General features: G+C 42.7%; 2 protein-coding genes across 3 annotated transcripts in view; one reads left to right on the top strand and one right to left on the bottom strand.

Moving 5' to 3' along the window:
* Positions 1-25,208, bottom strand: part of aldh6a1 (aldehyde dehydrogenase 6 family, member A1) — a 47,818-nt gene that overhangs the window by 19,090 nt on the left and 3,520 nt on the right. Inside the window, exon 1 of one of the 2 annotated variants that reach the window (XM_078234359.1) lies at positions 6,416-6,546. The exons of the other annotated variant lie outside the window; for it this stretch is intronic. Within the exon in view, the coding sequence (XP_078090485.1) occupies positions 6,416-6,451 (36 nt within the window). The 5' untranslated portion in view covers positions 6,452-6,546. Of the gene's footprint in view, positions 1-6,415; positions 6,547-25,208 lie in introns of those variants that run through there. 2 annotated transcript variants of the gene reach the window in all.
* Positions 6,891-17,816, top strand: LOC144506858 (protein lin-52 homolog). The gene is made up of 6 exons (XM_078233213.1): positions 6,891-7,125; positions 11,237-11,311; positions 12,451-12,488; positions 14,188-14,254; positions 16,978-17,061; positions 17,449-17,816. The coding sequence occupies exons 1-6, from the start codon at positions 7,107-7,109 to the stop codon at positions 17,463-17,465; spliced, it is 300 nt and encodes a 99-aa protein (XP_078089339.1). The 5' UTR covers positions 6,891-7,106; the 3' UTR covers positions 17,466-17,816.

The following is a 25,208-nucleotide window of genomic DNA, read 5'->3' as shown; positions in this document are numbered from 1 at the left end:
TGCTTTAGGCCTACACTAAAGATTCCCCAGGATGTAGAGCTCAGTATCACAAACCCCACAACATGGTGCACTGAGGCAACAAAACAGTCAGTCAGTCAACCTCATACAACCACCAGAATTTTGGCCACTTGAGGTGGCTGCTTCTCAACAGAAACATCATAATCTTAAACTGTAGTCAGGAACAAGCAAAGTACAGATGACAAAGTATATGTAACCATAAACACACTGGAGCTGCTATCTTGACTACAGAAATTTCTCAGGTGCTTCTTTTCCAGCTCACGAGTACTCCACAAAATTAGTGAATTAGTTTTGATGTGAAATGTTTTGAGGGGGGAAAAAAAACTAAGCCTTCACCCTGCGAAAGCTCCATTTTCCTGAACCCAGGGGAACTCAAATAACTTAACTAAAAAGCACGCACCTGAAAAGTGAAATTAAAATACACTCAAAAGCAAATAAAGCTGAAGACTTGTACACCTAAAAGCAATAATTATTAAAATTATGCCACAATTATCTAATTGCAGTACAAAGTATAAGGCCTTGATTCTCCAAAGCAATTAAAAGTGATTATTTTTGGGGGGGGGGGGGGGGGGGGGAGGAGAGAGAGAGAAATATATAGTGTACACACTGTCACAGAGTAGTGAAATGGTTGAGCTATTATTGGAGAGCACATCAGTAAAGATAGGTGGAGGAGACTGCTACAGATAGGTAGAAGGTTGTCAGGAAAGAAAAGTGCCATGTTGAGGGGAGAAATTCAACAATGTGCATTTATATAGTTTACTTAACGTAATAAAATGTCCCAAGACGCTTCAGAAGTCTGTTATCAGACTAACTTGACACCAAGCCAAACAGCTTAACTAAAGCTCGGTCAACGTAGCAGTATAGAAGGAGACAAACATTGAGAAGTTATGGGAGAAATGCCAGAGCTGAAGGCCCAGGCAGGTGGAGACACGGCCACCAATCTTAGAACAAAGAACAAAAAACATTACAGCACAGGAACAGGCCCTTCAGCCCTCCAAGCCTGCACTGACCATGCTGCCCGACTGAACTGAAACCCCCTACCCTTCTGGGGACCATATCCCTCCATTCCCATCCTATTCATGTATCTGTCCAGACACTCCTTAAAACTCACTATCGTATCTGCTTCCACTCCCTCCCCCGGCAGCGAGTTCCAGGCACCCACCACCCTCTGTAAAAATCTTGCCTCGTACATCTCCTTTAAACATTGCCCCTCACACCTTAAACCTATGCCCCCTAGTAATTGACTCTTCCACCCTGGGAAAATGCTTGTGACTATCTTAGTGCAACTAAAATCCCAGATGTGTAAAGGATCAGAATTGGACTGCAGACACCTTTGAGGTAGTGTGAATGACCTGGAGAAAACAAGCCAGAGTCAGTCAGCAAACCTGAAACAAATATAAAGAAACTGAAGTTGTTGGGAACTTTGGTTGGGATAAGAAAAGATTAGTTGGCAACAACATTAGAGGGGATTAGCTATATGGGGACAAATTATAGAAGCTTTTAAAAGACACTTATTCAAGGACAACCATGAAACCATAAAAGGCAGCATGCAAAATTGTTCATCACACGTTTCTGAAAATTTGAGATGCAAACAAGTGGCTGGCAAATGGGATGGGTGAGGAGGATAACGGGGTTAGTGCCTAGAAAGAACATATGCATGCATAATTCACACATGGGAAAATATTTGAATGCTAAGCTGGAGCAGTAGATAACTACAATGTAGTGTTATGACCAGGCGAGGAAGGATGGACTGGCTCCCCTCTATTCAATCTCCTCAGTCTTTTAAGTTTATTTTGTTAAGTGTTATTTGATTGTCCGGAAGGCATAGATTTTAAACTCTGCAGCAGATTTAAGTTAGCTGGTTTCTTGAACGGTCAGATTTTGCAATTATTACAAGATCTCGGTTTGCTGGTAGGTGCCTGGTGGAATTGGCTTCCCAAACTGGGCAACACATTCACTCAAAGAGAGAGTGAGAAAGGGAGAAATTATAGAGCTTGATTCATCTGCCAAAGACTTTCTTGAAACCGTATGTGTCACTTGCAATCTCTTTCCAGTGACTGGTTATTTTAAAATGATGTAGAGATGCCGGCGTTGGACTGGGGTAAGCACAGTAAGAAGTCTCACAAGACCTGCTGTTGTGAGACTTACTATTTTAAAATGGTATTATCTTATAAATTGAGTTTGTGTCTTTATATGCCCTGTTTGTGAACACAAGTCCTCACTCACCTGAAGAGGAAGCTTGAGGCTTTGAAAGCTAGTGCTGTCAAATAAACCTGTTGGACTTTAACCTGGTGTTGTGGGACTTTTTACTGTGCTTACCCCAGTCCAACGCCAGCATCTCCACATCATATTTTAAAATGCCCAGAGGTCTGGGGTATGCCTGTCTGTGCCAGCCATTGTTTCAAGATCTAGTACTTTGCACTTGTAATGTTTCTTCCATGAGTGTTAATTGGTGTCTGGTTTGTAGGAAATGTCTCTCTCTTCACACTCCCAGGTGCAATCTGTTGGTTTCTCACCTCCACTTTAGAATATGGCCTCATGCATTTTTACAGTTTGCTCCGTCTCAGTTCAAGTCACAAAGGTTCCACTCGCATGAAATTGAAAATTCACATCTTCAAAAAGGGGCAGAGCCTCTTTTTTCTTATTCATTTGGAGCAGGCAACAGTGGCTGGACCAATATTTGTTGTCCTTCCCGAATTGCCCTTGAACTGAGTAGCTTAAGCCATTTCAGAGGGCAGTTAAGGGTCAAACCAAATTGCTGTGGGTCCAGAGTCACGTATAGGCCAGACCCGGCAAGCACGAGATTTCCTTCCCTAAAAGACACGAGTGAACCGGATGGAGTTTTACAACAATCGACAACGGTTTCATGATCAACATTAGACTTTTAATTCCAGGTTTTTAAAATTACAGGTATCTGCTGTGATGGGATTGAAACCTGAGTCCCCAGAGCGTTACCCTGGGTCTCTGGATTACTCATCCAGTAACAATACTACAACGCTGCCACCTCCCCTAACAGTAGCAATGGCAAAACAGGTGCGTCACAGGAAGAACGAAAATAGAATCAACTTAAGGATACAGATAAAGATTAGAAGGTTAAAGAATAAAAGCAAGGCGACCTTTGCAGGAGAGGCACCTGGGAAATTAAAGTTGATTTTGTGGAAAATTGAAGATATACGAAGCTCTCTCTCTGCAGGCTGCTTCCTACCTCGAGCTGAGCCCTTGTTCACAGTAATGATTTAGGGGAGTCGTAGTTGAGTGGAACAGTTAACAAGTGGGAGGAGGCGGTCTGTGGATGGGTTAGGAAGCACATTGGCACAAGCCAGAGAGATGGCAAGCAGAGCCAAGTAGAAAGAGAATATCTTTTTTATATTTGAATCTATTTTAAAAGTTAACAAATACATAATTTAGCAATTAAAAAGTAAACTTCTCTGGTGGGAAAGCTCCTGCAGAACCTCAGTAAAGCTTTTTTGTTATTCTTTAATGGAATGTGGGCATCACTAGCAAGACCAGGATGTTTTGCCCATTACTAATTGTCTTTGAACTGAATGGCTGGCTAGCATATTTCAGAGTTAGTTACAATGACGGGCTCTGACAAAGGGTCATCCAGACTCGAAATGTTGACTATTCTCTCCACAGATGCTGTCAGACCTGCTGAGATTTTCCAGCATTTTCTGTTTCAGATTCCAGCATCTGCAGTATTTTGCTTTTATCACATCCAAGTACCTGGGAAGCATAATGCCAGAAGATGGTTACTGTTATGAAGAAATCAGAGCTATCATACCAATGGCAAAAAAAAGCAATTGCTGAACAAAATATTACTCAGAACAGGAATGAATAGAGCTCTTGTGAAGTGTTAAGGTAGATTTGGAGTTTCTTGAGGTGCACAGAGCTGAAGCACGGACCTTCAAAATGGCAGACATCAAAAGACAAAAAAGTTGTGAAATTTGTTCTGGAGAAGGATGTGGCGGGTTAGCTGAGAGAAGAGGAGGAACAAAGAAGTCCTCAGGATGGTGGTGGAAGAAAGGTCTTTAGTGAATATCATCAATAAGTGGCACCAAGTTGACTATGTTCTAAGGCATGAGAGCTTGCTGAAAGTGGTGACTTGAAGGAAGTTTAGAGGAGATATGACCAAGAGAAAGAAAGAGAACTATGAAGTTCGGCAACTTTAAATTCAAAATGGGAGGCTCCTACAGCAATTGAAGAGGAAACCACAAGACCGATGTGTGGAAAAATAAGATCTGTTGAGGCTGATCACTATGGTAAGATGACCATTTAAAAGCAAACTGACAGAATCTTACAACCTAAAAAAAACTTAAAGCGTCTTTCACTTGCAACATTTGGTGTGACAACAATAATCTCTCCCTCAATGTCAACAATATGAAGGAGACAGTCGTTGACTTCAGAAAACGTAGTGGAGAACATGCCTCTGTCTACATCGATGGGGACGAAGCAGAAATGGTCGAGGTTTTTAGGTGTCCAGGAGCGGCACCTGGGAAATTAAAATTGATTTTGTGGAAAATTGAAGATACACAAAGCTCTCACTCCGTAGGTTGCTTCCTACCTCGAGCTGAGCCCTTGTTCACAGTAATGGTTTTGGGGAGGAGTTGTTGAGCGGAACAGTCAGCAAGTGGGAGGAGGCGGTCTGTGGATGGGTTAGGAAGGCACAAGCCAGAGAGATGGCAAGCAGAGCCAAGTAGAAAGAATATCTTTTTTATATTTGAATCTATTTTAAAAGTTGCTTACAAATGCAGTAATTTAGCATTAAAAAGTAAACTTCTCTGGTGGGAAAGCTCCTGCAGAACCTCAGTAAAGCTTTTTTGTTATTCTTTAATGGAATGTGGGCATCACTAGCAAGACCAGGATGTTTTGCCCATTACCAATTGCCTTTGAACTGAATGGCTGGCTAGCATATTTCAGGGTTAGTCACAATGCTGGGCTCTGACAAAAGGTCACCCAGACTTGAAACATTGATTCTATTCTCTCCACAGATACTGTCAGATCTGCTGAGAGTTTCCAGCAACCAGCTTCCCATCCATTTACTCTGTCTATACTTCCCGCTACCTCGGAAAAGCAGCCAGCATTATTAAGGACCCCCCCCCATGCAACCCGGACATTCTCTCTTCCACCTTCTTCCGCTGGGAAAACGATACAGAAGTCTGAGGTCACATGCCAACCAACTCAAGAACAGCTTCTTCCCTGCTGCCATTAGACTTTTGAATGGACCTACCTCACGCTAAGTTAATCTTTCTCTCCACCCTAGCTGTGACTATAACACTACATTCTGCACTCTCTCTTTTCCTTCTCTATGAACAGTATGCTTCGTCTGCATAGCACGCAAGAAACAATACTTTTCACTGTATACTAACACGTGACAATAATAAATCAAATTTGGATGCGGGTGTGTGAATCCTGAATCTATGCCACAAATTCCCAGAGGACGAGATTAGCAAGGAAAAAAATGCTGTATAACAGAGAACCAAGGACAACCCTCCCCAACACGACTGAACCAATAACTAGGGAGATCTGGAAGCCGCCCACTAAATCTGACCTACAGGCTTGCAGACTGTGCAAAAGACAGCAACAATTTTCTACTTTTCTTTCAGACAATCCAAGTATAAACTGCAGGAAGAACAAAGTTTAAAAGAGAGGCATTAAACCGCACTGTTGGGCATGCTCATTAAAACTAGGAAGCTTCGAATAAAGAAAATTAGCTCTGACATCTTACAATCTCAAGTTTTGGGGTAAATCCCCAGCCTCAGCATGCAACATGCCACAATCACAATACTGTACAGCCACTGAGGCCTTATTTCGCCTAAGCAGCTGGCAAGTGCAAATCAACTGCAATTAATATTCTGATAAGGACATGGGGGCAAAAACAACAAAGTATAATCACTGGGAACAGGGACCTGCAGTTTCCATGTATCTGTGATACGTTTAGAAACTCTGCCCACAAACAAATGGCGACCTGATCCCTTGTGGAGGGCAAAGGAGGGGAGGAAATAAAGAGGAGCAACAAACAAATGGACTCAAAACTGCAGAAAAAGACAACTTGGAGTGAAATAAAACGACCTCTGATTATATAAATAGAAACAAGTTTGGCTGAGGGGGGGAAGGGTGAAAAATGATGGGGGAAAAATTATTGCTGATCAAATAACACTTCCCATTAGCCAAATTGAAAATCTGCAAACAATTTAATAAGATGCGCCGTGAATTTAAAAAAAATACACATAGGTTTCTATATATAAACTGTTGTGCGAACTGACTGCGAGAGAGACCAGCTCGACCAGTGTGAGGCCCTGGAACATTCTGTACTGAGGAGTTTTTAAAAAAACCACACACACAAGATCTTTATTTTATATTTTCCTCCCTCCTATTTCATCGCTCCTACCCGGTTTACCTTGTGCCTTAAAGTCGTCCTGAGGATGGCTGCCATTGCAAAGCCGATAACCCGCCTGCCGACTAACACACCAGCTCCTGCCAGGTGACCCGCCAGCTCCACTTGGACGCCGCTGGCTCCCACTCAGCCCCGCCCACCCCATTCGGGGCCCGCCCCTTTCCCCCCATCTCCCAGCTGATTGGACTTCCTGCGTTACGTGTCCAGCCAACCACACGTTCGATTGGTCTGCCGCCACGTCCATCAATTCCCCTCCACAGTCCCGCCCCTTTCCTCCCGACCTCGAAGCTGAATGGATGCCTCCTGCGTCACTCGGGAACACCTTCCGCCCTCCCGATTGGTCGGTCGATGCGTCCATCAAATCTCCCACCCGCCCCCCTTTCCACTATCCGAAGCCGATTTCGTCGTTCCTGCACCACGTGCGGATTCCAATTGGTCGACTGCCACGTCCATCAAATCCTCTCTTCCCCCCCCCCTTGCGCGAGCGATCTCGCGCGAGACCCGAGCGCCTAACCGTCGGCCGACTTGACAAAAAGACGACGTTTTGGCGTCAGCGTGTATTTTTTAAATTATTGTTAGGCTTTCCTGTCAACATCGCCTCTAAAATCGGGAAGGCCGGTCTCCCTGGGGAAAAAAGCATTAATCATGTCGCTGGTGTTTGGTTGCCGCTGGGTCATGTGACGGTGCTGGGAAGATGGCGTCGCCGAGTGCGGGTAAATTCCAATTTGTTTCTGAGAGAGAGAGGAGCCTCTGCTGAGCGGACATCGCTCCCTGGCACCCGGCTCTACTCCATCCTCTCACAATCCAGACTCTAGTGAAAACAATGGACGTGTGCTTTATCTTTGTTTTTAGAAAACAAATCGCGTCATAATTCTCTCTCTCTCTTAAGATGTTGGCAGGTTACCACAGCAACCGCCCCCCCTCTCAGTCAGACTGATAAGATGTTCAGGAGTGAAGCAGAGGGGAGGGTTGAATTAACCTGGGCATTATTTTCCTCCGTCCCTGGGTTAATTTATTTCGAATTAGGGATTATATTTCGAAAGTGAAGTTTCATTGTTGTTGGGATTTGACAGATCTGTCCCATTTTTTTGTCTGCTCCTCATACTATCACCATCAACTTCACGATAATAAAAGCGGCAAGTGCTGGAAAAGCTGGCAGCATCTGTGGAGAGAGCAACGGAGTCAACATTTCGAGTCCCATCTGACTTCGGAACTCTCAAGTTTAATACGATTCTTCTTCCCAAGAAGAGTTATGATCTGATATGGGACTCGAAACGTGAACCATTAATATCGTATTCGGCTCATCTTAATTCATTCAGAGGGATCCTAATGCCACTTTTTAACCCACGCTCTGCATTGTAGCATCATATTATTGTTTTTAAAACCATTCCAAACCGGCGTTATTTTGTTCTGCTTGACAACTCTGTTTGAAGAGGCATTTCTTGATCGTCGTGTCATACTGCTCGTTTGGTTTGTCATGCCTATAAAGAACAAAGAAAATTACAGCACAGGAACAGGCCCTTCGGCCCTCCAAGCCTGCACCGACCATGTTAGCTCTTTGAAAGAGTTACCCAGTCCTACTCTCCTGATCCCAATGGTCTTAGTTTTCTTTTACATTTATAAGTATACATTCAATTCCATTCAATAAGCTGTCATTAAATCTGCTTCCAGCACCGTTTTACCCAGTGAATTTCAGATAAGTTGTTTTGTAAAGAAACGTTTTCCCCAGTTTCTACACTCTCCATGTGCAATCGTTTTATGATTTTAACTGGAGTCATAAGTTCCTAAGATATAGGAGCAGAATTAGGCCATTCAGCCCATCCAGTCTGCTCCACCATTTGATCATGGCTGATGTGCTCCTCATCCCCATTTTCCTGCCTTCTCCCCATAACCCTTCAACCCATTACCAATTAAAAATCTGTCTAACCCCTCCTTAAATTTACTCTCTGTCCCAGCATCCACCGCACTTTGGGGTAGCAAATTTCACAGATTGACAACCCTTTTTTTGAGGAAGTGACAAAAACGGTTGATGAAGGAAGGGCCGTGGATGTCGTCTATATGGATTTCAGTGAGGCATTTGACAAAGTCCCACATGGCAGGTTGGTTAAGAAGGTTAAGGCTCATGGGATACAAGGAGAAGTGGCTAGATGGGTGGAGAACTGGCTTGGCCATAGGAGACAGAGGGTAGTGGTCGAAGGGTCTTTTTCCGGCTGGAGGTCTGTGACCAGTGGTGTTCCGCAGGGCTCTGTACTGGGACCTCTGCTATTTGTGATATATATAAATGATTTGGAAGAAGGTGTAACTGGTGTAATCAGCAAGTTTGCGGATGACACGAAGATGGCTGGAATTGCGGATAGCGAAGAGCATTGTCGGGCAATACAGCAGGATATAGATAGGCTGGAAAATTGGGCGGAGAGGTGGCAGATGGAGTTTAATCTGGATAAATGCGAAGTGATGCATTTTGGAAGAAATAATGTAGGGAGGAGTTATACAATAAATGGCAGAGTCATCAGGAGTATAGAAACACAGAGGGACCTAGGTGTGCAAGTCCACAAATCCTTGAAGGTGGCAACACAGGTGGAGAAGGTGGTGAAGAAGGCATATGGTATGCTTGCCTTTATAGGACGGGGTATAGAGTATAAAAGCTGGAGTCTGATGATGCAGCTGTATAGAACGCTGGTTAGGCCACATTTGGAGTACTGCGTCCAGTTCTGGTCGCCGCACTACCAGAAGGACGTGGAGGCATTGGAGAGAGTGCAGAGAAGGTTTACCAGGATGTTGCCTGGTATGGAGGGTCTTAGCTATGAGGAGAGATTGGGTAGACTGGGGTTATTCTCCTTGGAAAGACGGAGAATGAGGGGAGATCTAATAGAGGTATACAAGATTATGAAGGGTATAGATAGGGTGAACAGTGGGAAGCTTTTTCCCAGGTCGGAGGTGACGATCACGAGGGGTTACGGGCTCAAGCTGAGAGGGGCGAAGTATAACTCAGACATCAGAGGGACGTTTTTTACACAGAGGGTGGTGGGAGCCTGGAATGCGCTGCCAAGTAGGGTGGTGGAGGCAGGCACGCTGACATCGTTTAAGACTTACCTGGATAGTCACATGAGCAGCCTGGGAATGGAGGGATACAAACGATTGGTCTAGTTGGACCAAGGAGCGGCACAGGCTTGGAGGGCCGAAGGGCCTGTTTCCTGTGCTGTACTGTTCTTTGTAACCCTTTGGGAGAAGTAGCTTCTCCTCAACTCTGTTTTAAATTTGCTACCCCTTATCCTAAGACTATGACCTCTCATCCTAGAATGCCCCACAAGAGGAAGTATCCGCTCCACTTTATCCATATGTTTTATCATCTTGAATACTTCAATTTGATCTCCCCTCATTCTTCTAAATTCCAGAGAGTATAGGCCTAAACTGTTAAATCTCTCTTCATACGACAAACGTCCTTATGAGGATAGGTTGAGGGAGCTCGGTCGTTTCTCCTTGGAGAGACAAAGGATGAGAGGTGACCTGATAGAGGTGTACAAGATGGTGAGAGGTATAGATCGGGTGGATTCTCGGAGGCATTTTCCCAGGGCTGAAATGGCTGCTACGAGAGGACACAGGTTTAAGGTGCTGGGGAGTAGGTACAGAGGAGATGTCAGGGGTAATTTTTTCACTCAGAGGGTGGTGGGTGAGTGGAATCGGCTGCCATCAGTGGTGGTGGAGGCAAACTCGATAGGGTCTTTTAAGAGATTTCTGTATGAGTACATGGGACTTAATAGGATTGAGGGTTATAGGCAAGTCTATATATAAGCCTAGGTAGGTAGGGACATGAACAGTGCAACTTGTGGGCCGAAGGGCCTGTTTGTGCTGTATTTTTTCTATGTTCTTAACATCTCATCTCCGGAATTCATCATTTCTAATCCCATTTCTCACTGATTTAGAAATGATGCACGCTTTCACAATGTCAACCAAAACTTTGTTTTTCAAAACATATCGACTAACATAATTAACTAAACTCGGGTGTCTTATTTGCTGTTTGGAGTGCGATCTGTTGCACGAGCAGAGTCCCTCGTCTCTGGTACCATCCTGGTACATCTGTTAATTGCTGCACTGCAGCAAGCTTCTGTCCTTTATTTCAAGATTGTGCATGGTCCTGGTTCCCCAAGTGCACTGCCATGAGCGATTATGTTCACACGTATAATGGAAACTGTCTATGCAAATTTGTCAATCTCCCCAACAAAGATGCTAAATGTGGGCTTTGAACATCAATAACAGGGCAGAATGAAAGGCCTTTTAAATGGATGCTGAATCATATTTGCATAACTGGCTCATTTAAAAGCTGCCCTGTAACCCTATTTCACTTGAAGACTCATCTAGAAGTATTTATTCACAGAAAGAATAGTAGAAATCTTTTCCCCAGAAAGCTGTTGGGGTGGACAGAATGTCAAGTGAAAATTATTTCTGTTATTCTGTCTTGCTCCAGAGATGGTGTTGCATCCCCTCTGTTACAAGAGAAACACTAGTTTACAGTGGACAGCCAGAGCTAAAGTATGATAATAGTTATGTTTTCTCTACATGGATCCAGTATTGGAGCTTTGATAATTGTGTGGGGGATTCTGAAAGGACTCTACACATTCGACTGCTGGATGTGACAATTTGAATGTGTTAACTCCTTGTCTAATTTTTCTCTCCTGGGGCCAAAATAATGGTGGAGAATATGTGGTTCCACTACAGCCTTGCTGTTAATAAATGAAAACCACTGGGCCACCAGTGTATGTCTTGTAAAATATGTGACCTGAAGACTCCTGGCCTCTTATTTATATTCTGCTTCTATGCCGTCAGGTGCACATTTGGAGCAGTCTTTGCTGAGCTTTGAGAAACTAGATCGAGCTTCACCAGATTTATGGCCAGAACAAAGTAAGATATTTCTTTGATGATTTACCCATAGAATACAACTGATGCTTATCGATTTAAAAACAAAATGGGTAGCTCAAACTGAGCAATCAGTGTTGAAAGGAATGGAACCTACAATGCACCACACAGGAACCCCATGTGGATTAAGAAAGGATCTTGTACGACCACTATATGATGCAAATAGTGCATCATCTATGGAGTGATCTGAACAGTGCATGCCACAGGGGAGCCCGCGGTGTGTAAATTGCATCCCACAGGATAATACATGAAATAGATTGGGTGGCACAGAGTGGTCGCATTCCACAGCTGCACTATGGGGCTGAAAAGTCACAGGCAATTGCATGGGTTGAACAGTGCACACTATTAAAAGATGTTTGTTAATTTGCTCCAAATTACAATAGGGCTGTATAAAGGTTGATAGAAATGTAAGGTTCCTATGAGCTGGAATATTGCTATTTCAACAATAAAGAAGGTGACTAAGATTAACTCAGTATATAAAATGTATTGTCGTCAAATATAGTTCCATAAAGAGGTGGAATAGGTTAATATTCTTGTACTGGGATTTGAGCCAAGACTGTTGATGATAGAAACCTCCTGTCTGAGCTGGTTGCAAGAGTCCAATGTGAAATCCATATGTGAGATCCAAACTCAGTTCCTAGTGTATGAAGCTGAACCGAATTTGGTGACTTAATTCTGAGGCGAGAATTGGTATGAGACATTGGGAAAATTCACACCAGCACTGAAGGGTGTCCAAATACTGGGGCACAACATGAAATAGATTGGGTGGCACAGAGTGGTCACATTCCACAGCTGCACTATGGGGCTGAAAAGTCACAGGTAATTGCATGGGTTGAACAGTGCACACTGTATTAAAAGATGTTTGTTAATTTGCTCCAAATTACAATAGGGCTGTATAAAGGTTGATAGAAATGTAAGGTTAATGTAAGTCCAACGCCGGCATCTCCACAGCACAACATTAGGCCAGAGCAAAGAGAGACAGACAGAGAGACAGTGATTTTCTGCCTTTATCCTGTGCTATATCTGCCTTGGGAGTCTTCAAAGTGAAACACTATTTTGTTCTTCAACACTGACACTTCTCAGTGACATAAAAAAAAATCACCCAATCTCATTGTCTCTTTCAGTGCCAGGGGTAGCGGAATTTGCAGCATCTTTCAAAAGTGTAAGTATCTTTGTGCAATTTGATGTCTTAGATGATTTTTTAAAAATTAGAAAATTATCATGGGGTGAATTCATCATTTGATGTCTTTATTCCAGTAAATAGCAAATCATTTTGTACAGAATTAGAATTCCTGTTAAAATGGGATATTCTGCTTGTTAAAGCTATCAACAGGAAGAATTTCAACTCCATAATTGTAAATGACTTTTATACAATCCTTAGCTCCTATTCAAACAGTAAGTGCTCAGTCTTTTCAGATTCTATAGTTTCTAGTCGGAAAATATATTTATAGATGTCCTTTTCTTATTAAATTGAAATGAAACTTTGCCAAAAATATTTTTTTTCAAAAATGATCCATACTAGTGAAAGAGATGAATGATATAGTTTCTCTTTTATATCTATTTGAAACTCTGTTTTAGATAATACCACAAGAACATAAGAAATAGGAGCAGGAGTAGGCCACCTGATCCTTCAAGCCTGCTGCACTATTCAGTAAGGTCATGGCTAATTTTCTACCTCAGCTAAGCCCTCCAGCTATACCCCTAAATGATTCTTGTGTCTAAAGGATCTATTGGTCTCTGACATGAAAATACTAAGTGACTTGAGCATTCAGGCAGAAAATTCCAAAAGGTTCACAAGTAAAGATATTTCTTCCCATCTTAGTTCCAAGTGGTCAACCCCTTATTCTGAGACTGTGGCCTCGTGGTCTAGATTTCTGTGTAAACATCCTGCCAGCATCTACTGTGTCAAGCCTCTCAATAATTGTATATATTTCAATGAGCTCACCTCTCATCCTTCTAAGCTCTATGAAATAAAGACTGGGACTACTCATTTTTTCCTCATGATCTCAGGAACCTTCATTGCACCCACTCTAAGGCAAATATATCCCTCTTAGGAAAGGAGACAAAACTGTACAGAGTTTCTAGGTGTGGTCTCACCAATGTCCTGTCCAATTGTAGCCATATTTATTTACTCTCCTACCGCGATCCCATTGTACTAAAATCTAACACACTGTTTGCTTTCTGAATTTCTTTCCTTCCTGATTGCCTGCTTATGTGCATGTTAACATTCTGTGATTCGTGTACGAGGTCACAGGTCCTTCTGAATTCCAATTGTTACTCGTCTCTCACCATTTAAAACAATAATTCTAATTTTCTATCCTCCCTACCAAATGGATAACTTTACATTTCTCTACTTTATATTCCATCTTCCACACTCTTGTCCACTCAATCAGTTTATGTTCCTCGGAGGCCTCTTTGCATCCTCCTCACAGCTTACTTTCCTGCCTAACTTTGTGTCATCTGCAAACTTAGATACATTTTACTCAGCCTCCTCATCTAAGCCATTGATATAGATTGTAAGTATCTGAGGCTTTAGCACTGATCCTTCTGGTGCCCTGCTAAATTAGTTTAGGCTGATTGTCTGCTCCCTATCCATTAATCAATCCTTAGTTCATATTGAATAGGCTAACGCAGCTTTCATCCCCTTTCCTTCTATGATTTTTCTAGTGATATGTCCAGTGAGATGGTTCTTATCCAACTATCCCAGTGAGTAGCATCAATCACAAAAGTGAAAGTGCAGTGTTAATTCACCCACTCCCGCAAACTCTTTTTCTAGAAGCAAAATGCAAAATTCAGTTAATAAAGCATCAATTGTGAGGTACTTTAACAAATTAAGGCAAATTTCCATTTTTGTTTTGTAGCCTATTACCAGCTCTCCACCCAAATGGATGGCAGAACTTGAGAAGGATGATATTGACATGCTTAAAGGTATTGACTGTGCTTAATCTCTGCATTAATGAACTGCCATTCAACCTCGGGTAGTTTATTGGACCAGGGCCCCGGAGTACTAATGTATGGTGCTATAAGTGGGAGCTATGAAAAGGAATGACTTCCATTTATCTAACACCTTTCAGAACTTTAGAATATAGAACACATTACAAGGAAGGCATGTGGCAAAATTAGGACAAAGAACACTATATATAATCACAAAGAACATAAGGAAGTGTAGGAGGGAGCTGAAAAAGATTGAGTGCTAGAAAAGAAAATATTTTAAAAACGTAACAGATACTATAAAAGCAAATGGAAAGGCAAAGTTTAGTTAAAGTGAGTGTTAGATGACTGAGTTAATGAAGGCAATCGAAATTTGAAAGGGAAAGATATGGCGGAGATATTCAGGCAAAAGATTTCTGCAACTTCAAATCCACAGCAAACAACTCCCACTTCACGAAGTAGATCCGGTCCATGGGGCGAGTCCTCTCCTGACGTCTTCACCATCACTCTGACAGTGTTCAGCACACCTTGGCCTGGAGTTCGGGCACTTCCTGCAGCCGTAGCTCAAACATTGAGTCGAGCTGTACCCGTTGGGTTCAAGTCAGCGGCTTTAACCACCATGAAGATCCACCAATAGCAGCAGAGCTCAAAGATTGTCTACTTCTCCGTCTTCTTTCTTGTCCTTCATGTCACTCCGAAATCCACATCAGCATCCAACAGCGCTCCATGAAAACTCAACTCGGAACTTACACTTGACCTTTGCAAAAAACGGCGAGAAGCCTTAAGTCCTTATTACAAATGCAAAAAGATAACGGCCACGATTCTCCCATCCGCCACTTTTCTGGCGGGTCTGGCCGGGAGATGCGTATCTGCGGCCTTGAACGGGGATATGCGCATGTGCCAGGAACACATGCGCATCTCCCAGAGCCAGCGAACAGTCGCCGGCCAGACCACGCTGGAAACCGGCGGGAAGGCAGATAAGTCATTTAAATCTGTTTTTAAATCTATTTTATATGTGTATATTTGCTAATTATCGGGACCAGTCTCCCATCCTGCCAGGAGTACTTCATTCCGGCGAGGTTCAGACTAGCTCCCCATGTTCAGGGAACATGCGGGAGACCCCGCCGGAATGAAAGGGGGGGAACAATCGGGGCCCCCCAGGGGGTCATGAGGTGGGGCCCCCTGGCAATGCCAGCCTGTGCCCCTGGCACTGCCCAAGGGGCAAAGAACCCATGCCCAGGGGGCACCTTGGCTGCCCATCGGGCACTGTCAAGGGGATGGGGCCTATTGTGGGTGGGGCTGCCACTCTGCATTGGGATCGGTCTGGAATGGAGGACAGCGATTTGGGGGAGGGGGGGTCTGGAGGAAATCGCCACTGTGGGGGGGGGGGGGGGAGGTGGTGTGAGGCCTGGGCATCAGGGCGCTCTGGGATGGGACAGGGGGGATGGGGGGGGCGTCAGGGCTGGCCCGGGAATTGCTGTGGTGGCTGCGAACGGCGGGCCATGGGGGTGCTGGAGGGGCAGCACTGTGGGGATCCTGGACTGGCCAGCAAACGGGAATTTGACAGTTTGGGGCCACTGTGCATGCGCAGAGCTCCAGAACTGTCAAACTCTGGCGTGAATAGGCCCCGCCCCCTGGGTTTTTAATGAGATTCCCGACTGGGCTCTCTGCTATGCACAGAGTGCGGAGATTCGGGTGAGAAGCTGAACTGTCAGAACTGTCGCGATCGAGAACAGTTTTCCTGCCAATTCAGTACTTTTGGGAGAATCGGTTTAAGCTTTCATCCCTTAGATTCCATAGGTAATCTGCCTCCCAATAATCTCTTAACCTCTCCTTTCTCTAACCCTGAACACACACACACACGCTTTTACCCTTACTTACACAGAATATATACATAAACACAGAAGTATAAAATGTGGACATATCATCACACGTGCACACAAAGCTGGAAAGAAATGAGAGAGGTGATAGTGGAGGAACTAGCCATTATTTTTCAATTCTTATTAAATATTCAAGTTTGATGAATGGCTCAAATCCTGTTTTGAAAGCCTGCATAACATTTCTGTTCAAACAGTTTTGCCTTAATTTTGCCAGAACTTCGACGTCTGTTTCTGCTTTGTAAAACCTCAATGTTTTATGTTGAAAGACAATAAAAAACAGGTGGAAATTAATAATTGAGTATTTTTGTATGGTTTTAAAAAAAGATTTTAATAACGTGTCATGCAAATTTCAGAAGTTATTTGTTAATTTATTCTTTCATGGTATGTGGGTGCCTCTGGCAAGGCCAGCATTTGTTACCTCTCCCTAACCAAGTGGTTTACAAGGCCGTTTCAGAGGGCTGTGGTGTCACATGAAGGTCAGCAGGTAAGGAAGGCAGATTTTCTGCACGTTAAAGGAAAACCCAGTTGATAGTTTCATGGTCACCATTATGGAGACTAATTTTCAATTCCAGATGTATTAATTGAATTTAAATTCCACCAGCTGAGATGGAGGAATTTGAACTCGTGTCCTAGAGCATTAGCCTGGGCTTGTGGATTAATGATCCAGTGACATTGCCACCACTATGGCCAACCCCCCCACCGCAAAATTGTGCTTTGGGCCATTTGCTAAGTTGTGTATTTATATTTTCACCCACATCATTTTGAACATACCTGATGTATGATTGACATCACTTCTATAATGTGCCCTAATAAAATGCCTTTGAATACCTTTGTTATCAGAGTTGGGAAGTCTTACTACTGCTAAATTAATGGAGAAGGTACGAGGACTACAGAATCTTGCTTACCAGTTAGGACTAGACGAATGTAAGTATGTTTTCAATTGGAAATCCTGTGTAATTATAATACTGCAATCTTGGAATAATCTGATAGTTTGAATAATGACAATTTTAAATACAGATGGTAGATCACAGACTGTTTGAAGAATATAGTTGCTGTTGGTTTTAACTGCCCAAGACTCTGTTGTTCCTTAGCAACAAGTCTCCTGCTATCTTTTCTCCTTGCTTGCTGTGTTGTCTATGTGTGTTTGTGTTGAGAAATAGAGAATGACAACCACAAACATTCAATTCTAATTTGAAGTAAAGTTAGCAGCAGGACTAAGGTCCAATAAATTGATTCATTCAAACATTAGTTAAAACAGCACTGTGAGGATTATTCGGTTTCCATAACAAACTGCTCTATTTGCATTCATAGGCAATAGCACAACATGATGTAAATCGAGGAGTTACAGGTACAACTAAGGCTCAGGCATGGTGCATCCAAATGGAATTGAGATCTTTGCTTGTTCATGGTTTGAGGGGAATGTGAAGAGCAAGCATTGAGGCTCCTCACTCAGCCAGACTGGTTTGGTAGGTGCAGTATAATGTGGATGTTGATATATCTAAAATATCAGCAAATAGATAACTAATACGTTCAAGAACTGATCTTATTAGCTGAGAATTATCTGACTTGTGCACCGATAGACTATCGATTGTATTGAAGCAAGATCTTTCACATGTATATGTTTTAATTATATTTTTATTCGAGTTTTTCCATTTTTATAAATAATGCAACACACCCTCAAACACTGGTTGATCATTTTGCCATATAGAAAAAGACAGGAGGGAACCAACACAGTTGGTTCAGTGTGTTCACTATATTCAGTATATCCAGCACTTCAACATGTACAAAAAAGACAAGTAACAGAATGGAGGAGAAGAAGATAAAGCCTGGGAAACATGGTGAAATGGCGCACACCCTCGTGAATAGTATATTAGAGGCAGTGCTACATAGGCTACAGAAAACCTTGTAGGAGTCAGATGTTATAGAAACTGTATATTTGAATTAAGGGCTTCAAACGTTCCCGAATGCATCCGCATTCATGCATATCGGAGTATACAGGTTAGGAATTCCATTAGGATACATTCCATAATAATTTAATGCCAATACTGTGCAGAAGGACACTTATCGCTAATCCAGGAGCAAAGGATATTCTTCTGTGCTGCAAATATTAGGATATTGCCCAGCCTTTTCTCATTGGCATCAATTATCTTTTTGTCTGGGAGCCCCAGAATCAAATACAAAGGATCAAACTCTGAGGACGTATCAAATATCTTCTTAAGCTCTAAGTATGCCCGACCAGGAGGATTTAATTTTGACACAGGACCAGACACAATCTGTGTAGTCACCTTTCATCATTTTGCATTTTTGGCACAGTGAGGATATAGCAGGACCTATCCTATGCCTTCAGCTTGGTGTAATATGCTGTAATATATATAATATTTTAAGTTTGGTCTCCTTCATTCTATTACAGACTCAGATTCCATTGGCATTTTCCCAGACACTGTCTCAGGTCTCTGAGTCAATATTCATACACTCCCAAGATTGCAGAGTGTCTAACTTATTCACACAGTATCTTGAACGTAATGTGTCATAAAATTTGCTGATTAATTGCTTTGGTTCCATAGATATCAGGATTCTTTCTATTGATGAGTCATTAGCATCAAGGTGCAGAGATTTGTGATTAAGAATAAAGTCTCTAAATTGTAAATATCTGAAAAAAGAGGATCTTGGGATATCATATTGTTGACACAGTTGCTCAAAAGATAACAAGGAGGTGCCACTAAACACATCACCCATATGAATGAGGCCCCTAACCTTCCAATTACCAAAGCCATGGTCCATTGGTCTTGGTGGGAAACCTTACCCTGAATAGAAGAGAGCGGAAGTCAAATTAAATCTTCCATACGCTTACGGACCGTCCTCCATGCTCGAGTGTTACACTCTTGAGCGTTGCTCATTATTGGAATCTCACATTTGTCAGGTAGTCTTGAAATCCATAAGAAACAACAGAGCTTGTAAAGAATACTCAGACTGGACAGCTTCAATATCAAGCCAAGTGGAGGTGAGGTCCCCTCTTACCCACTCTTGTATGAATCTAAGATCTGAGGCTAATTGATAGATCATAATATTTGGCACCCCTATTCCTCCCTTTGAACTAAGAAGGTGCAACTTGACCAATTTTTAGTGAGGTCTCTCTTTTTGTTTCATATAAACGAGCTGAACAGTTTCACGTGTATATTGCAATTCTGTATCGGGTGGTGGGTCCTGGGAATTATGGTAGCACTGGGGAATTTAGTTGAGATGGAATTGGGGGTGGCTGGATTGAGTGGTGCAAAGGTATTGAAGCCAAACCTTTAAGTGTGTTCATGAATTTTTTGCATTTTTGTTAAAACAGTTGGAATTTATTTTTGGGTGTCTGGTGAAGAGCAGTCCAGGCAGCCGTGTCTCTTGGGGGATATTGTTTCTGTTCGGATGTGGATGGGATTGAGGTGGGTGGGAGATGGGGAAAAGTTTGCACTGTCTGATTGTTTAGAAAATTAAAAACTGGACAAACATAGACTTGAGGCAAAAGAAAAATGACCTGTGATTGGGTTATGAAGAAGATATTTTATTAAACGGTTTTGTAGTCTCAGTAAAATTGAACACAGCTAATAGTTAAAGGTGATACTGATTGAAGTTTGCATAAAGCTTTTGTATTGCCTTCATTGCAGAGTTAATATGTATCATTCACATGAGGGTATAATAATACGGAGAATAATTGATCCCTGGGAATGATTACAAGACAGTAATTGAACTGAGCAGTTTATTTGATTTCCTAAGTTGTCAAAGCCATCCTTGTAAAGTTTACAACTGTTGTAGCAACCCAAAATTAGATTACTATGTTGACATTGTTCTGGGGCAGCTTTAATAATCTAGACATTGACTGAAGATACATTCCACCTCAATCGGTGATGGTGTTCATATTAGAAGGAATCATGATGAGAATCATGATAAACTGCAAGTTTATTGAGAAATGATTAGCAGCTGATTAAATTCAAGGAAATCAAAAGACTGCAAGCTTCTATGAGGCTTAAAGTTTGTTTGCGCTGTTATTCGGGTGCAAGGGTTGTGATTCGTGGGCTGTCTGCATCAATTCCAGTAGAGATAGGCAACACACAGATTTCATTCTGCCGCCTTAATGACATGATTTAGTGTAGGGCTGAGCATCTGCTATACTGCTGGGTGCCTTTATGTTCATCAGGGTGTTATGCAGAGTTATAGAGAGTACATGGCTCTACCAACCTTCTGCTCTTAAAAGGAAGCTGCACTGAATTGCAGAAATCTGCTGCTGAATACGATTGCCACAATTCTAAATAAAGACGGCACTCCCTGGCAAATCCAGACTCCCATAAAAGGATTAACTTTCTTGCTGATGCAGGTGAGGAGAAGATTGACAGCTTTACCATGTGGTAATAAGCTTTTGTTCTGTGATCTCTTTTATCAATGGCTTAATGTTTATTTGCATGAGATAAAAAGGCATCAAGTGCTTATAACTTCTGCTATTGATATTTTAAATTCTGGTTGATTTTACACTTTTATAGGCTTGCAGCAACAACAATTCTTTAGAAAAAAATTATCAACAATTGATATGGAGGGTCTGAGGGGCCATTGTGGGTGGGGCAGGGGAGGCATGAGTTGGCATGGGGAGGGGGTGTGAAGGTGAGGGCAACCGGGCCTAAAACATAAGTAAACAAGTGGGATGAAGTCCTACAGAACTGAGGCGGCCTTTCAAACAGGCTACATTGGCAGTTGCCTGTCCCTGTCACCACCTCCGATCCATATCCAGGGAGTCGCAGCCTGACTGCAGCTTGTGTCCGCCCCCACCATCCGAAGGAAGATTGTCTCATATGGGGCAGTTTCTCCAGAGGAGTTTGCGATGTGCTGCAAAATCTCCTCCTCATGCTATATGACTTGCGAGCAAAAACCTGAGCCTATGTTTTCACGTCTCTGGGTTTGGTCTTGAGTCCGCAAGCTTCTAACTCAGAGGTGACAGTATTATTGCTGAACTACGGCTGGCATTGATTATACCATGGGATTATAGCAACAGTGGTGGATATACTACTTACCTTATGTAAACATTTAATTCTGAGACAGATTCTCCTCATCAGCTGGGAGGACAGGTGTATTATCAGGATCCTTGAAGGAGCTGAAAGCACCAGGATCGAGGCCACGGCCATCCAAAACCAACTCCATTGCTAGCCATGTGCTTAGAATGTCACAGTCCTGACTGTCAAAGCAAATCTTCTGTGCCCAGCTCACGGAACGCTCCCGAACAAGAGGACAAAGGAAGCGCTTCAAAGACACCCTGAAGGCTTGACTGCCTGGCGGACCCTTGCTCAGTAGAGGTCTACTTGGAGGAACCTCCTGATTGAAGGGACACTTCTTCAATGACACCCGATGGCAAGAGGAGGCCTGGAAAAGGAGCCTGAGAAAGGAATACCAGCAATCTAGTGTCCAATGATCAAACCCACCTGGAAACATCTGCCAAGTGTGTGGTCATAGATGTGATTCTAGGATCGGGCTCATCAGCCACGCAAGGACCCACTGAACCCATGTCCAGTTACATGGAGTTTCTTAGGTGGACAATCAAACTCATTAGCGAGTGACTGCTGAAGAGGAAGATCCTCCTGTCAGGGGAGGTAAGTAGGATTTTGTGTTGAGGTGGCTCTAAGGTGCCTTACCTGATTTGGAATCTGTGATTGAGTTGCTACTTGATTCTGAAACCAGGTAGATCCACAATACTCCTGGGAACTAGGAATAACTGGCCTGGCTGACTAATGGAACCAGAACTTGTTAGGGAGTGGGGGAACTGCAATTCTTCCAACTGTGCTCTGGATAACTCTTTAGGACAATAAGGCTAATGATTAGCTTAGTTTTAGTTGATCTACCAACAATAAGCATAACAGTGATCTGTTGTAATTTTAGTTGGTTAAGTTTCAACAATACCCTTTGGACACTTGGAGATCCCTAAGCTTTGAATCTGCACTGATAGGTTCTGGACTTTGATAAGTGGGAAAGAGAAAGATTGCACATTCCATATTGGGTAAGTTGAATCATCAATTATGAGTTTTTCAGCATGGTGATGAGGGTTTGTTTGTGCCAGGCACACAATTGATTAACATTTCCAAAACTCTAAACTCAAAAGGAATTGATTGCTGCAGTGCAAGTTATCACCACAAGGTGGTAACGCTGTCTCAAATTTGCCACTCATGTTTATTCGACTGGCTTAGGCAAGTCTAGCAAGGTAACAGCAAAATTAGTTAAATGTTCATTTAAGGTGCAATTCCCTCGACTGTGCTGTGGCAGTAATTAGAGTCTGTCTTCATCGTGAACACAGCAAAATGCTCTTTATTTTGACAGGAGAATGTAATGTTTGGAGGATTGGAGAGTCCCTAGGAGACTTTTCAAAGTTTAAAATTTTTTTTATTAGTCACAAGGCTTACATTAACACCGCAATGAAGTTACTGTGAAATTCCCTTAAGGCACTGACCATTGGATCCAGTGACCTAATTAAGGGAAATAATCTGGACCAAGCAGACCAATTTGTGGAATGGTTTGTAACTGTAACCTACATGAAGTACAAGCTAACAGAGCAATTATAATGATGAGATATTTAGAATTAAATTTACGGGGGTACGTTAAGCTTAACTGCTGGTGGGGCTTGGTAGGTTTATACCGATTTCCTCCCTGAATTGAGGGTGTGTGAAACCCGATTGACTCCTGTTCTCAAGGGTTTTGTTTTATTAATTTGTGAGACATGGGCGTGGCTGGCTGACCAGCCTTTATTACTCATCCCTAGTTGCCCTTGAGAAGGTGGTGGTGAGCTGCCTTCTTGAGTCGCTGCAGTCCACATGCTGTGGCTTGACCCACCACGCCGTTAGGGAAGGAATTCGACCCAGCGACTAAGAAGGAATGGTGAGCTATTTCCAAGTCAGGATGGTGAGTGGCTTGGAGGGAACTTGTAGCTGGTGGTGTTCCCATGTATCTGCTGCCCTTGTCCTTCTAGATGGAAGTGATTGTGGGTTTGGAAAATAAAAATCTTAGGATCTTTGGTAAACTGCTGCAGTGCATCTTGTAGATGGTATGCACTGCTGCTACTGAGCGTTGGTGGTGGAGGGAGTGGATGTGGTGCCAAACAAGCAGGTTGCTTTGGCCTGGATGGTGTTGAGCTTCTTGAGTGATGTTGGAGCTGCACTCATCCAGGCAAGTGGGGAGTATTTCATCACACTTCTGGCTTGTGCCTCGTAGATGGTGCACAGGCTTTGGGAAGTCAGGAGGTGAGTTACTCGCCACAGTATTCCGAGCAATACACCATGGCCTGTCCATCCATCTCCTCCAATTTTATCCTGGGTCTTTGCATGGTCCCAAAAACACGTCATTGCTTAGTCTGTAGAATTTGGAAGCTAACTCCTGTCTTGGCTGATCCCACTTCCTGTGTTGCCTAGTAACCTCAGTTGCCAACCCAAAGTTCAAATGGACAATCTCATGAGTTTCCTTAAGGTCACTGCAAAACCAGACTAACACATGATTCTGGGCATGCATCCATCTTATCTGGGTAGTGAATAAACTCAATCAAGTGTCCTCGATGTTATCTCCATCCAAAATTTTACTGATAAATCTTGCATATCCCCAAAGTCTAAATATTCTCTTGGAATATGACTTACCCTAATGCCTTTTTACCATGATGCTTTGCAGCAAATTGCTGTTGGCTAAAATGAATATGTCTTAAACAATACATTAATACATTCAAAATATCAGCATATGTGTCTTAAACTCAATCACTTGTTTAAACCTCTTACTGCATTCACGTGTGTAAACTATTATCTTATCAGCTTATAAGCTAGTTTAAAATGTCATTTAACTTAACGCTAGTAGTTCTGTCAGTGCCTTAACGTCGAATGGTTTAAAACTTTTACTAATCTAATAGGATTCCCACTTACACACGTGGGAAAATATTTGAATGCTAAGCTACAGCTTTAGATAACTACAATGTAGTGCTGTGACCAGGTGAGGAAGGATGGACTGGCTCCCCTCTATTCAATATCTTTAGTTAGTCACAAAAGGTTTTAAGTTTATTTTTCACAAGAATGTCTTTTTCCAACTTAGAACGTATTTAACTATCTAAACTGAGAGCAATTAAGGAGCCAGGCAAGGTTTTTGAGTCAAAGAGCAAATTTACTAATCCTTAAACAGAGAAAAATAAAGACCTGACAGCAAGCATTCAGCTCTCGTGCAGTCATTAGGGCCAGAGTCCAATAAAGAGTGGTAAAAATGTATGGATGTGTTATTTGATTGTCCGGAAGGCATAGATTATAAACTCTGCAGCAGATTTAAGTTAGCTGGTTTCTTGAAGGGTCAGATTTTGCAATTATTACAAGATCTCGGTTTGCTGGTGGGTGCCTGGTGGAATTGGCTTCCCAAACTGGGCGACACATTCACTCAGAAATTAGAGCCTGAGCTTGTTTCATCTGCTAAAGGCTTTCTTGAAACCACCTGTGTCACTTGCAATCGCTTTCTAGTGACTGGTTATCTTAAAATGGTAAGAAGTTTAACACCAGGTTAAAGTCCAACAGGTTTATTTGGTAGCAAAAGCCACACAAGCTTTCGAAGCTCTAAGCCCCTTCTTCAGGTGAGTGGGGTGAGCCCACTCACCTGAAGAAGGGGCTTAGAGCTTCGAAAGCTTGTGTGGCTTTTGCTACCAAATAAACCTGTTGGACTTTAACCTGGTGTTGTTAAACTTCTTACTGTGTTTACCCCAGTCCAACGCCGGCATCTCCACATCATATCTTAAAATGCCCAGAGGTCTGGGGTATGCCTGTCTGTGCCAGCCATTGTTTCAAGATCTAGTACTTTGCATTTGTAATGTCTCTTCCATGAGTGTTAATTGGTGTCTGGTTTGTAGGAAATGTCTCTCTCTTCACACTCCCGGGTGCAATCTGTTGGTTTCTCACCTCCACTTTAGAATATGGCCTCATGCATTTTTACAGTTTGCTCTGTCTCAGTTCAAATCACAAAAGTTCCACTCGCATGAAATTGAAAATTCACATCTTCAAAAAGGGGCAGAGCCTCTTTTTTCTTATTCATTTGGAGCA

The sequence above is a fragment of the Mustelus asterias genome, chromosome 18 (assembly GCF_964213995.1).
Source record: "Mustelus asterias chromosome 18, sMusAst1.hap1.1, whole genome shotgun sequence".
Lineage (NCBI taxonomy): Eukaryota > Metazoa > Chordata > Chondrichthyes > Carcharhiniformes > Triakidae > Mustelus > Mustelus asterias.
The sequence above is the reverse complement of the archived record's forward strand: the minus strand, read 5'-3'. Positions and strand labels throughout refer to the sequence as shown.

Bases quoted from the DNA above. Each gene is read 5' to 3' on its own strand.
- LOC144506858 (XM_078233213.1), top strand. The intron at 12,489-14,187 runs GTAAGTATCTTT...TTTGTTTTGTAG, and splicing joins TTGCAGCATCTTTCAAAAGT to CCTATTACCAGCTCTCCACC. The intron at 14,255-16,977 runs GTATTGACTGTG...CTTTGTTATCAG, and splicing joins TGATATTGACATGCTTAAAG to AGTTGGGAAGTCTTACTACT.